This window comes from Schistocerca serialis, chromosome 2 (assembly GCF_023864345.2).
Source record: "Schistocerca serialis cubense isolate TAMUIC-IGC-003099 chromosome 2, iqSchSeri2.2, whole genome shotgun sequence".
Classification (NCBI taxonomy): Eukaryota; Metazoa; Arthropoda; class Insecta; order Orthoptera; family Acrididae; genus Schistocerca; species Schistocerca serialis.
The window spans coordinates 300,707,565-300,722,536 of record NC_064639.1 but is presented as its reverse complement, the minus strand read 5'-3'; the positions used below and the strand labels follow the sequence as shown (position 1 = coordinate 300,722,536).

Genomic DNA, 14,972 nt, shown 5'->3' with positions numbered 1-14,972 from the left:
TTTTCCATTGGGTTCAGCTTGAGGCACTGGGCAAGCCAGTCCATTTCAGGAATGTTATTGTCCACAGGCCATTGCCTCACAGAAGCTGCTTTGTGATAGATGCAGTGTCATGCTGATATAAAAAATGATCATCTCCAAAGGGTTCCCCTACTCTATACAATACACAATCTGTGAAACGTGTTCATATCCTTCCGTGTTTAGTGTTTTATTACATGCAATAAGTGCACCGTAACTGTGTTAAACTTCTCCATACCATATCACAACCAGCTATGTACTTCACTGTTGGCACTACACTTGACAGGTATCTTTCTTAAGGAAGTCACCAAACTCAAACCATTTTATCAGACTGCCATGGGGTATCACTCCAAATCACTTGTTTCTAATTGTACACTGTACAATGGCATCTCTCTTTACACCACCTCAAGCATCACTTCACTCTGACTACAGAAATGTACAGATTATGAGGAGCTGCTCAAACATTGTACCCCATTCTTTTTAACTCCCTAGGCACAGTCATTATATTAGCTAGAGTGCTGATAGCACTTTAGTCACAAGTGATTCCTCCACTGATTTCATGCAGCTGTTTACAACTACCCTCTGCAATGCTTGATGCTCCCTGTCTATTAGTACATTAGGTCTGCCTGGTTTTGCTTTAGCTGTGGCTGTTCCTTCATTTTTTCCTCTTCACAATCACATCACCAACAGTACTTGGGCAGCTTTAGAAGAGTTGAAATGTCCCTGATGGATTTCTTACTCATGTGATGTCCAATGACTAGTCCACATTTGAAGCCACTAATCTCTCCTGATTGGGCCATTCTGCTGTTACTGCTGCTCTACTGACAACTCAACATGCCCTGACTCCTTTTATACTTGAGGGTCGACCTCTCATGACATTTAGTGGCCAATTACATAGGAGTATCTGGCTACTTTTGATTAGATAGTGTATGTGTCAAACCAAGTGTGCTTAGCTATGTAGTGGTTCAGTGCAATGATTTGAAAAAGAATGTCATTCTTAAGCCATTAATGGAAATGGTAAATGATGGATGCTAGTGCTTCTGACACAAGCAATATATGATGTTCACACCACACACTATGAAAACTGGAGTAAACTGCTTCGCATAACACTATATAAGTAGCAGTAACTACAGCACAAAATTCTACAAATGAAATATAATTTTGCTGTTCAGTCTATTATTATCAGATTTACAAAATATTTATATCACTTAATATTATTTTTTTGATACAGATGTGATGTTCTGGTACAAAAAATACCACAATTACATTTTTTTAAATGCTAGTAATCACTGTGTTCTTTTAGAATGACATACAAGTGATTTTCAACAGTATAAGCAAGATAGGGCATTTAGAAGCCTATAACCTCTATCATAAATTATTTGGTTGTCACATTAAAGTCAATATAGTTCTTACAGATTCTGAAGTTAATCTCTGCATATTATGCTGATACACATTAACTTTTAACTATATAACTGAGGCACTGAAAATGATAAAGGTGGGAAAGAGCAGAAACAAAGTTTTGAGAAAAATAGATGTTTGTTAAAATCATATTTGTAGACAAGCCAACAGTCTCATATGTTTAACCTGTTTTTTAACCAAGTCCCAATGTCCTATATTTCCCATGAGAAATAATTTATCCACTTTTATGTTGTGAATTTTTAAATAACATTTAGGATACTTATTATTGGTATTAATTCACAAAATATTTATGTATCCACTGGTGGCAATAGTGTCTTTTTGAAAGCTGTATTACAGTTAGTAATTAATGCAAAATTAGAATCAGAAAATAAATAATAGCTACTAAATGCACACACACAAATATGACCTATGCAAATACTTCATGTTCCTCATTAACGTCATTTTCATTGAGAACATTCAGTGGTTTGAGATTCTGGCAAAACTGTCAGTTCACTTCAGGCATGAAATCTAGTAGTTATGTTAAGTTTTTGAGTTTGAAGATTGATATTTGCCTTCCATGTACATATTTGGCCACTCACTTGTTCAGGGCAGCTACAAACTGTGGGGAAATGACAAATAGTGGTCTTGCTCAGCATGACTTGCAGAACATGGTGGCCTCCCAAGACTCATAAGAAGACTATGTTACTCTAAACAACAGTTTCTGGCAACCAGCTGAAAACTTAATCATTGTAGAATTTATGAAATGTACAATGTATGTCTACTTTTGGTTTGATAGTAAGGTCAGTAATGCTCATAAATGTTCTGAAATCCTCAGCGTCCATTTTAGAGACTATAAAAGGTTTAGCTAGTGTAGCTTTCTGTATCATGTGACACCAACAATCAGGTGAAAAAACTGAAACACAATACTCTTCATTTTTCAAATTTGACCAAATTTATTATCACATAGCAGAAGAGTGTTTTGTGCTTTGAGCCCATATGTAAGTGAAATCCAGAGAAGTTGGTGAGACAGCTTTTCGTGAAATTCCGTATGTTCAATGTGGGCCTACAGCACAGATAAAGCTGGTTCAGTGTAAGATCAACAGATGTCAGGAACATGCAAAAGTGCTGCTACAGTTTCAGAATCAATGGCAGTTTGCTTTAGGGCCTTGTGATTCTTAGTGTCTCAGTTACTAAGGATTCTTGGTAAGGAGGATACAACATGTTATTTCAGTGGAGAGCCATTAACTGATGTTACGATAATTTCAGCCATGCCCGAGGGAAGTCTGTTGGAGTCCTTACAGTTCATGTTGAATACTAATGACCTGACAGGAGATATTAATAATAACATCAGAATTTTCTCAGATAATGAAGCACTATCCAGTCAGATCCTTATAAGATTTCAGAGTAGTGCAAAAATTGACAACATGCTTTAAATGTTCACAGTTTTCAATTTGTGAAAACGTAATGTCTTATGACTGTGGTGTACCTGCACTCATGACGTGTGTGATGTCAGAGAGCATGCATTCATATAGTTCACAGACATGATTGCAGAGGTCACATGGGTCGGGCCCTTGGTGCACTCTAGTTAGCCGCCAAAGAAACAACATTATTTAAGTGGTCACATACGAGTGCTCGGCCTACTCTCTCTCTCTCTCTCTCTCTCTCTCTCTCTCTCTCTCTGTGTGTGTGTGTGTTTTGTGTGTGTGTGTGTGTGTGTGTGTGTGTGTGTGTGTGTGTGTGTGTGTGTGTGTGTGCGTGTGTGTCAGTGAGTGAGTGAGTGAGAGAGAGAGAGGTAAAAATTATCTATATTCATGCTTCTGAAATTCAGTACAACAATATAACTTATTGTTTCATAGGTGGATTCATTACAAGCCTGCAGATCCGTATGGGCAGCTGAAGTGGTTAGCAGAAACATTACTTGCAGCTGAAGCAGCAGGAGAAAAAGTACACATTCTTGGTCACATACCATCAGGAGATAGTAACTGCTATTCAACATGGTCAAGAGAATACAACAGAATAGTTGATCGGTATGTCGCTGTAAAAACATTACGAAATATGTAACAGTTCATTGTTAATGTTTATCTACAGTACTATCTTCTCTGTGTCTGTGGACACAATAAATAATCACAAAATTATGTCCTTTCAACAACTTGGTCATTAGGTCCTGTGAAAGTCATGATGACTCACAGTAGACAGTATCAGGTGGTCTGGTTGGTCAGCAGATAAAGAACATTTCTATGTAAGGGAGAAATGAAAGGATTGGAAGCTGTTTTATTGTGGTTATATTTAGGTATCTGAAGGGCTGAACCTTCAATCTTCCAAATTTTTCAACTTGTGCAGTGTTAAACTGTGTTAAGACTGTTGTCAGCTAGTGGATGTGATGGGGTTTTAGGACTAATATCTGGGGATATGACCGAGCGAGGTGGCGCAGTGGTTAGGCACTGGGCTCGCATTCGGGAGGACGATGGTTCAATCCCGCGTCCGGCCATCCTGATTGAGGTTTTCCGTGATTTCCCTAAATCGCTCCAGGCTAATGCTGGGATGGTTCCTTTGAAAGGGCACGGCCGACTTCCTTCCCTAATCCGATGAGACCGATGACCTCGCTGTCTGGTCTCCTACCCCAAAACCAACCAACCATCTGGGGATACATACACAAAACAGTAAAGACAATAACCACACAATATAGTTAGTCATCCTAACATCTCCATAGTGAATATTTTGCACATATTTGCAGGTATTGGTCCTCCAACAGAAAGTTAATTTGTTAACATGACAGTACAACAAATTGTCCAATATCATACAGGCAAGGAACATGATGGGAGGAAAGTGTCTTGTGCATATGCACAGTGTGAGAATAAAAGTTCTACTGGCAGAGATGACCCATCTAATTGTCAGTGTGGTAAGTGAGCCAATGTTTGTAGGTTAAGCTGTAGCATCGACCCCAGCTGACATTCGCCAGGTTGTTGAGATTTATCCTGTGGCATATATATTATGGTTGCCAATAAAATGTTTACAAACCACTTGATGGTTCAATTGGGATGTGTTTTAAAATTTGTTATCTATCATGGAAATGTTGGAAAACCTCTTGAAAATAGATATAAATTATCCTGAAAAAGCCTATTTACAAAATTTCAAGAATCTGTATTAAGTGAAGAATCTGAAGATACACTTCAGCCTCCTGGAAGGACCATGAAGACAAAGTTATACTAATTGCAACACACACAGAGACATTTAAACAATCATTCTTTCTGTACTTCATAGCAATTGTAAAGGGAAGAAACCCTACCATGTAGTAGGGGAAAGTTGTATATCTTTGACCACTTTTCATATTTATAATTATAAATGACACATAAATATTTTAAACAATATTTTTATTATGTTATTTGACAGTACTTACCTTATCTCATAATATAGTAACATTTTAATTTTTTTGTCTTAAACAGTTTGACAGAAGTATTACTTTTAGTAGAAGTGTGCAGTTGATCAAAGGTACAATGATACCTCCCATGTTGTATCTTTGACCATGCAAAGAAAACAGAACACTGGTATGAAAACTGACTTTGCGTTATACTTTTATCTAGAACAAGACAAAAAAATTACACAAATGTAACTTGTTCTCATTTTTGTGTTGGCCTTTGAATGAAAAATTCAAAAATTTGACTTGTTCATGACGTTGTGATTGCACATGTGAAATTTCTAACAGATCCTTCTTTGAACAACACACTGATGTCATCCACAAGTGGTATTGTGAAAATGTTGATATGCATCCTATACTGTCTCACAAATTTCACGTCAGCTCTCTCTTTTCCAACTACTTTTAACACTTGAGCTGCAAAATGTTTAACTTCAGACACATTAACCCAAACATTATTGTGTTCTTTAATGTTTTCTTGGCTCAAGGTTGGGTTAGTTAGACATACTTCATCTTGGTCATGTAAATCATTTAATTCCTCTTCCTAGCCCAGTGATGACTCAGCATCACATAGGCCACTTGCATTCATGGCTTCAGAATCAGAAGAATAATCAATAATAATACATCTCATAGCTCTTCACTTTGGGGGCAGTAGGCCTACATATTCTTTGAAGTGACTTTCTTCTTTACTTTCTCAATGTCTTCCTCCTTAGGGGTGTTGGTTATTGTTCTTATTTTCCTCTCCTCCAACTTTTGCTACTTTCTTTTCTTGGGTCAGCTCTTGGGAAATGATGAATAATGTCTGGAGTGACAGGCTGGATCTTGCAGTCTGTAGATGACTGTGCTTCATGAAGTGGTTCTTCTGAGATTTTGCGAGTTGGACTACCCAAGACTGTGTTATCATTTGATCTGTGAGTGATGCTTGAGACAGCCAACTCATCACTGCCAAAAAAAAAAAAAATTCATTCAGGGGAACTAGTCCCAAAACACAAAATCCATTGATAATGTTTCTGGGCCAAATGCTTTTTAATAGGCTATTCCTACAAGGACTGTAATCTGATAAAGTGTCAAAGATTTTCCTGTATTCCCAAGTTTTAACATCCAGCCATTCATGAAAGTGTTGAAGTAAGTTTTGCATAGTCCAAATCTTTTCTCAGTGAGGGGCTGCATCTTATGGCTTGTATGAGGGTGAAAAGTCATCATGAAAATTCCCATCACTTTTGCTAATGTTATTGCTGGGATGGTAATATGGCTTTCATGATTGTCCATCAGTAAAACCACAGGGCTTTGTCAACTGGGCTTGGCATGTCAGATGGAATGTTTAAAAAAATTGTTGTACTATTGTCACAATTGAAGCCAGAGGCTCAAGCAGGGCTGGGTGCAACAGTTCATTGGAGCGCCTCTTATGAAAATCTTTTAACCACTGTAATCCACCTTTCTCTGTGGTTTTCCAGGATGGAGGAACATTTTTATTGTTGGCCACAGCATACTGGTATGCCAACTGTTTTACAATCATCAGGCTTAAACCATGGTGGTCTTGACAGCTTCTTTCATATATTTAACCAGCAGTAGTTCATCCTCCTCAAAAATTTTTAGCACACCCAAGTTAGGTGAATATATAAACTTTCCCTGTCCAGATGCTCTGAATTGTTTGAAGTAAAAAAATCAGTATAGATTTTTTGCTGCCTTTCCTACAGCCATAACTCCCAACTTTACAGCATTCACTGTTTCCTCCATATTTCTATCAATATTTTTTCTGGTTACTCCTGCTTTGCTTTTTGGCACTCTGCAGTTTAAAAAAAATCTTGTTAATGGCTGAATATAAATCGATGCTGTACATTTGACCTGTCAAATGTACATGAAATGAGTGGTCAAAGGTACAACATGCATTACAGTAAGGTTTTCACTTAGGACCACATGTCTGTGTTAGGTTATGTTGTTAGTTAAAACTTATTTACAAATATTATTCACTATTAACTCTTTTATACATCAATAACTATTAATTTAATATTTAAACAAATTTACATGATAAAATAACATCCTGAAGTATATGTACAATACATACTTTCTGGCTGCAAATGGATAACTTCTTATTTTACAAATATATTTTCAAACAGCTCCACAAAAACATGTGCATACACTGCCTCATGGCAAAACTGTGAGCTAGAGCATGTATTTCATCTCTTCACATATGAGGTCTGCTCAAAAAAATTCCAGACCTTTGTCCACAAATTTTTTCTGCACCTACCTTTTACTTATTGTGCTTGGTCTCCTTCGAAATACTCTCCTCCACGATTGATACACTGCTCAAGATAATGTTTCCACTTCTGGAAACAGTCTTGGTATGCCTTTTTCTGGATTGCTTGAAGCACTATCTGCGAATTTTCTTTTATCTCATCTATTGTTACAAAAATGGGGTTTTCAACTTTGGAAATAAGAAAAAGTCTACAGGGGCCAGGTCTGCACAGTACAGAGGATGAGGCAGCATGGTGTTTTTCCTTTTAGGTGCAATAGTCACATACCAACCTGGATGAATGTGTGGGTGAATTATCATGATGCAAGAGCCATGAAATGTCTCACCACATTTCAGGCCATTTCCTTCTCACATTTTCTCACAGGTGTCACAACACATCCTGTTAATACCATCAATCAACAGTTTGTCCTTGTGGCCTGAATTCATGATGAACTAATCCTTCAAAGTCAAAGAAAACTATCAGTGTGGCTTTGACATTTGACCTGATCTGACGAGCTTCTTTTGGTCTTGGAGAACCTTTCCCAACACCTTGTGATGAATGAACCTTGGTCTCAGTATCATAATCATAGACACATATCTCATCACCAGTTATGATTCTCTTAAGGAATATCTTGTTATCATTTGTGTGATTTAAAAGCTCTTCACAGATTGTGAAGTGAAGGTCTACCTGGTCTTGACTCATGAGCTGCAGGACGAACTTGGTGGCAACACAGAGCATTCCAAGATGCTGTGCAAGGATTTTGTGACATGATCCAATTGAAATGTTATAGTCTTCTGCAGTCTCTCACACAGTCAGCCTTCTATTGGCATGCACAATTATATTAAGATTCCTGACATGATCATCGTTGATAGATGTTGAAGGGCATCCTGAATGAGTGCCATCTTTAACTTCTGTGCAACCATTTTAAAAGAATATGAACTATTTGTAACACCAAGAATGACTTAAGCACTCATACCATAGGGTTACTACATCATTTGGTGTTTGTCTGTATAGGTTTTCTTGAGTTTCACACAAAATTTAATGCAAATAAGTTGCTCCTCTACCTCTGCCATCTCAAAATTCACAAACTGTGTGACACAACATTCTACTCAATACACCACTGAACAATAACTAACAGATATACAACAATGAAACTTGCAGCATTTACACATTAAGCACATGTGTCTGTAGGGATGCCAGCCGCATTTCCCTCCAACACACCTATGGTATGAAATTATGAATGTTCTGGAATTTTTTGAACAGACCTCTTACAGATGCCTCCAAAAGCCTCAGTAGTCAAAGGTACATTCTGGTCAAACATACACAATCTTCCCCTATGATGCTAAGTGCTCTGTGTTATATACTTCACACTGGTTTGCAGAATATTTACACAGATGAAACTGTTGTTCTGGCTCATAAGTAAGTATTGTTCTCCCACTATTTTCCATAATTTTGTAGGTAACAGGATCTAAGCCCTGAAATGATTCTGTGTTAGGTGTTCTGTTGCAGCAGACTTTGTACTTCTGGCTTCTGAAACTAAACTATGCTGTGTTGATGGGAATAGATCTATTTAGATGTTTTCATTAATCTGTCTCTTCACGGGTCATTATTTTTTTGAGAGTGGTTATAACACAGACTCATAATCACAATTTAATATAGCTTTAGCATTCCTTGAGTGAAGAAGGAGAACTTGCTTCTAACAGATACACTGGAGATTAAGCAGCCCCAACTGACTCATTTTTTCACCTGTTAAGATACAGTAACTTTTATGGCATCAGTATACTCAATCAGTACACAGATTGGTTATTTTGGAGAGAGTATTTGAGCCTTAACTTTTTAAATTTTGGTACTAATTTCATGCATTTTCAAAGGTTTTGTATTTTTAATTGAGGTCAGTTTTATTTATTCTTTGCTACAGATATTTTATACTTAACATACTCTTGTAGGAAATGCAGTATCAGTGGGTGGGAATGCATACATAATAAAAGGTGCATGGAAATGGGTAGACAAATCCTTACTTTATTTGCTAGACAGAATTACATCATGTCTACACAGGCCAGGGGTTCAATACATACTAATCTGTCAAAGATATTATTGTTCACTCTACTGCATAGGGCAGTGATGTTTATTTTGTCAGTCAGAGCCAACACATAGGTGCTATGTTGCCACAGATCCCCCACACCCCACGAGGAGCACAGGAGAAGGGTAAGTGTTGCGAGGAGGTGAGGTGTCAGTGTTTATCTGTCATGGAGCAATGGCCACAGTGATGCTAGAGACCTTGTAGCCTCTGTGGCGGCAGGGGGCTGGAGGGGATGTCCATAGCGGAAGTAGTCAGTACCAATGTGCTGTCATCGGTAGCAACCTCGGCGGTGAGCATTGAGGGTGGAGTGGCCAATGGTGTAGTTCTATTGTCAGCTGCAGTTGGGACAACTGCACCATAATCTGGGGCAGTTATGATGAAAGAGTCCTTGGTAGCAAGTTGGGATGTCAACTCCGCCATGTCCACATCAGCCAAAATTGTGGTGGTTGTGAAATCGTGCTGGCCCTGGATCTCTTGTCTTCATACTGCATGAAGATGACCAGGTTTCCATTAGTGAGCATCACAGATATATCCTCAGGGAGAAAGTAAGAGAGGTTGAGTTGCACGTGTGGAAGAGATAGAAGATGGTTGGTTGGGTGCTGGGCTAGGTAGTGGCTGCGGAGACTGTTCTGTGATTATCCAAACCGGCTTCAATTTATTAACAGGCACTGTCAATCATTTGCCACCGATCATGATGTTGAATGTGTTCTTGCCATGAGTAATTGCTATATGAGGGCCTTTATATGATGGGTGCAGAGCAGGTCTCACAGCATCAGCGTGAAGCATCACATGTGAGCAGATGGACAGGTCTTTATGGATGAAGACCCACAGTGTTGCACAGTGTGATGGGCAGGGGGGGTATATGCAGGTTCTGTATGTGGGGTCTGACATGGGCAGCGAGATCTGGCAGATCGATCATGATCAGTGGGGGATGTAGCCTCTACAGCAAAATTGGCAGGTAGAGATAATGTCTCACCACACAGGATCTTGGCTAAAGATGCATCAAGGTCTTCCTTATGGGTGGGATGGACACCAAGCAATACTCAGGGAAGGGCTTCTGTCCATGATTAAGGATGGCACATTAACACTGCTTTTAACATGTGATGATATGCGGTGGTATGGAAATGGAGACAGTTCATTGAATAGACAGGACTCAAACAGTCTGCCCTGGTCAGTGGTGAGTGACACAGGGCAGCCAAAAAATGCGATCCACATGTTGATGGAAACTTTGGCAACAGTCTCGGTGGATATACCAACAGTAGGTGTAGCCTTGGCCCACCAGTAACTCCATCAATATGTGATATAATGTAAAGCTGTCCATCCAAGATAGGAAATGATCTTATTATGTCCATGTGCACTTGTTGGAACCTCCCCTTGAGGATCAGGAATTTGCCGTGGGGGAGGGGGGGGGGGCATACCTCTGGATGTGTGAGATTGTGGACGAGATCAAAGATTTGTTTACAAAAAAGTTTTGTGGCAACCAGTCAGCCCCAGTCACAGGACACGTCACACCAAACTGATGTGGTGAAGCCAGGGAAGGTATGTTGCTCCAGTCTGAGGCTTGTGTCCAGGTTATGAAGGTGGTTCTGTAAGTCTTGATCTGAGTCTTGCACCATGGCAATCCGGTCGTAATTAGGCAGGGCAGAGGAAGATGCAATGTGCAATATATAGTCCATGACAACATTGTCAGTGCCTTTGACATAGCACACATTGATCATGAACTGTGAAATAAAATAGAGGTATTGAAAAAACCTGGGAGAGATGGGCTGTGTTAATTAGCTGGCCAGGGGATGGTGATCCATGTAAATAGTAAGAGGTCTGCCCACTATCACTTCTCAAAAGTAGTGGATGGCCTCATAGATGGTGAGTAGCTCATGGTCAGAGATTGACCACTTACACTGAATGTCTGAAAGTTTATGAGAGAAAAACCACGGAGGCTGGGGAACACCAGTTATCTCCTGTTGTAACATGGCACTGATAACGAGATCACTCATGTCCGCTGTTAGTCAGATGGGCATCAGGGGACAGATGAGCCAGTGTAGTCATTTGCAGTAAGTCTTCCTAGATTTTATCAAAGGAGGACTGCATAGGATGTGCCCACTTGAGGTGGAGATTCCCACAGTATTATTCCCACACAGGACTTTGGTCAGAGAAAGGAGAGTCTAGCATGTGTCTCTTGTAGAAATTTATGACACCTAAAGGTCTGTGTAACTCTTGGTAGGTGGAGGGAGGTGACTAAAGTAATATCTGATTGGTTTTCTCTGGAGCCGGTAGATGCCTGAGGTATCTATGTGGTGGCTTGTCATAACTAACATTTATCTTACATGGTGGAAGACAAATGTCGCACAGGCTTATCATAACTGACATTTGTCTTTGTTAATGATTACCCTACAGACAGGACTTGTTGGAGGTGAGCCTCGTGCTCTTCTGCTAATGGTGAGAATATGTGGACATCGGCTATGTAGGTATAACAAAATGGTACGCTGAACAAAACTTTGTCAATAAAACAATGCCATGTATGCAAGGTGTTTTTTAATCCATAAGGCATACACAAAAACTCCAGGAGTTCAAACGGTGTAGTGACCACTGTCTTAGGTATGTCTTGCTCCACCATGGGAATCTGGAGGTACGCTGTTTTATAGTCAATAATGCTGAATATTTTGGCGTCAGCTAACATTTGAGTGAAGTCCTGTAAGTTAGGTGCTGGATAACTGTCCATAGTAGTTCAATCATTAAGCCACCAATAGTTGCCACACAAGGGCCACGATTTGTCTTTCTTTAAAACAAGCTTTCTAGGGGCACTCAATGGACTGATGATGCCTGGCTCCATTAGTTTGTCCACAGTGGCTTTTGCCCCTGTAAGTTTGTGGGGAGGGAGGCGTCGAGGTCTATGTCAAACAAGTGGGCTGGCTGTAGTGTTTATATAATGATTAGTACTGTCACAAACTGCATGTGCCCTGATAGTAGTGTGCACGTCTGTAGGCAGAAACATGCTGCATTGTAGAGGAGGGTCACTGGGGGGAGAATGGGTACACTGTCAGAATCGCGGACTGAAGTTGAACGCGGAACTTCATGAACCCGTTCAGATTCCTTTCAGATAGGCTCTGAAGGTATGTTGGCATCCTTGGAAGAGACAAATGTTTGGCATGGCTGCTGCAATGTTGCACTTGGCAGTGTGAAGTGATTATGCACTTTCAGGAAAGCACTGCCAAAGATCCATGTTTTTGCATCACATGATGCCATCTGTGGTGCATAGTGAAGAATAGTTGGACATCAGAGAGCAAAGTTTGTTGAAGAGTGCTGAGCACTTTATGAGGAGATACCAATGGTGTATCTACATGTGATGAAGAGGTGGGGGCTGGTCAGGAATGTTCAGGGAGAACTTCGTTGATAACTCCAATGACTGGCTGCCAACCATCATGATGTAGCGACAAAGCGTGGATGAGGACAGCAAGCAGATGATAGTGACACAGAAAGTCTGCTCAACAGACCAGCTCAGCGATGGGAAGGTCCAGTGCATGTGATTCTTTGCTCTCAAGTCCACAGTGATTGAGGCAGTGCCAGCGACCACGATAACAGTATCATTCGCAGCAGGTAATTGGAATGATGATGGTGAGAGATTAGTAAGTGCTCAAGCTGACAGGAGGGTGCTAACGTCAGCACCCATGTCAACAACGAAGTAGGTTGGCATCTGATGGTTGTAAACAAATAAGTGTGAGCCATCAGAAGGGTGACATGAGGTGGCAGAACTGTGAAGGTGCTGTTGATTAAGGTACCTTTTGACTGTAGAGTGGCCTGGTGCACCTGTGGCAGGCTACTGTGTTTGTTTGGGTTAGCGCAGGCAACTGTGTTTGTTTGGGTTAGCTTGAGGCACTCTGCAGTTCGCTAGCCTCCTGTCTGAATCTGCTATGGAACCAACAGTATTCTTGGCCATTGAAGGGATGGAGGTGGGCTGCATTTTTCTCTGAAGTGGCACACCATCTGTTTGTAAACAGTGCTGGGGGAGGTGGGGTGGGGGGGGAGGGGTGGGGAGGGGGGGACACTCTGGCCTGGGGAAGTAAGCGTATTTGTTGTATAGTTTATCGAGTCTTGTCTGCTGGCACTGTGAAGGTCACACGGCATGGCAGCGGGCGGGGGCCAGCCCGAATCAGCTGGAGTCAGCTGATTCCAGACATATCGCTGCTAAGCAGAGTGGGGGTAGTGATGGTGGCCAGCAGCAAGTGGAGCAGTTCAGGGCAGCTTGTTGGTAGTCGATTAGCCTAAGTCACCTTGTAGTCAAGTGGGGTGATGGCCTTGCTGACAATGGAGTAGCTGTTAATGAGAGTACAGTGCTGCACCATGGTGTGAATTTGGTTCTTGAGGAAAAGGTCTGGCATTGAAGGGGTCATCCTCATGCTTAAGCATTGCGGTCTGGACATATATGGGAAGTTTCAATAGGCATATTGTCCAGAGCATGCAGTCAGACACCAGCGTAGGCTCAGTCTGTATTCATAGATGTAGCCAGAGCGAGGATGGCAGGTTGTCTCCAAGGGTTTCTTCATGCATAACTACATGTAGTTGCTGTTCCGGGGAGTGTGGGAGGCGCTGGAGCAGCAAAGCCTTAGTCATCTTGTGCTTGTTGTGAGTGGGTACTGCCAGGAATAGGTCACTGATTATGTCTGCATTGTCACTGAGGTGGCAGAGGAAGGTCATACATCGTGTGTCGCCATTGATGATCCTGTGGTCAGACATCAAGCACACACATAGAGTGAACCGTACTGTCAGAAGGTCAGTATCGAATGGAGGCAGTTTAAAATAAGGCCAGGTGGTGTGGAGACTGTCCATGGATTGCACACAAAGGACCGGCCAGAGCATGGCGTTGACTGACATGGGAGCAACAGAGCATGTAGTATGTGGTTGCTGCATCTCTTGGAAGTGCATGTCTGGTGGCAACATAAAAGCACACAGTGCAGGTGGTGCAGACATCATGTCATTCGGAGCATAGACCTGAGTGACATACTGTACTGATGAGGCAGTCGTGGAAGCACGGTGCTGTGTGTCTTGAAAACCAACACGGCAAGCATGGGACGTGTAAAGCTCAACCAGTCAAACAGATGCATGCCATTTCCAAGAATGGTGTATGAGAAGTCAAAAGTGTGTGATGTGGCTGGCATGGACATGACATCAGTCATGGGTGGGCACAATGTAGATGGAACCTGAAGCAGTGAATGCTGCAAAAGTTCAGGCCTGTGGAGCACGTTAGTGCCGTATGCTGAATTCACCTGAGAGGTTTGAGATGCCAGGTGTGTGGCAGTGGTTAGGTTAAACATGGTACACGGCATGAGAGACATGGCTGGAACAAGAGTGATGTCACTATTCAGTGCACAGGGATCACTTTTGAGCAGAATGAACAGTGTGGAAGTAGTTACAACATGAGACTCAGACACTGTGGTGGGATTGGGCATGGTTACTTGCTGTCCATACATTGAAGCATTGGGCAATATTATTTGATAGAGTCCATTGTTGATGCATCGGAAAGGCACCATTAGGAGCATTTGTATAGCATTGTGGCTGGAGAATATTACTGGAAAGGTTCAGAAGTCCATGGATAGGTGTGGGAGCTGGAACAGAGGAAAAACTGAGAGCACAGGAAGTAACTGTTGCAGGATAAACAGGCCACCACTGTTCTTCACACCACCTGGCATTGCTTCTGTCTAAACCACTGCACTGAAGTTCCTCCAGTCCTGGTTGAATGTGTGCAGTCCAGGCTGACCAAATGGCCGGGAATTCCATGTTGATGCTGTGTCAGTGTCAAGGACTGTGCTTGGTGTCGATGAAGGAGATTTGTATGCCG

The 14,972-nt window shown here is 41.3% G+C and overlaps 1 protein-coding gene across 1 annotated transcript in view; it reads left to right on the top strand.

The window, feature by feature from the left end:
• LOC126455921 (sphingomyelin phosphodiesterase-like) overlaps positions 1–14,972 on the top strand; it is a 126,782-nt gene that overhangs the window by 94,205 nt on the left and 17,605 nt on the right. Inside the window, exon 8 of the mRNA XM_050091679.1 lies at positions 3,270–3,440. Within this exon, the coding sequence (XP_049947636.1) occupies positions 3,270–3,440 (171 nt within the window). The remainder of the gene's footprint in view (positions 1–3,269; positions 3,441–14,972) is intronic.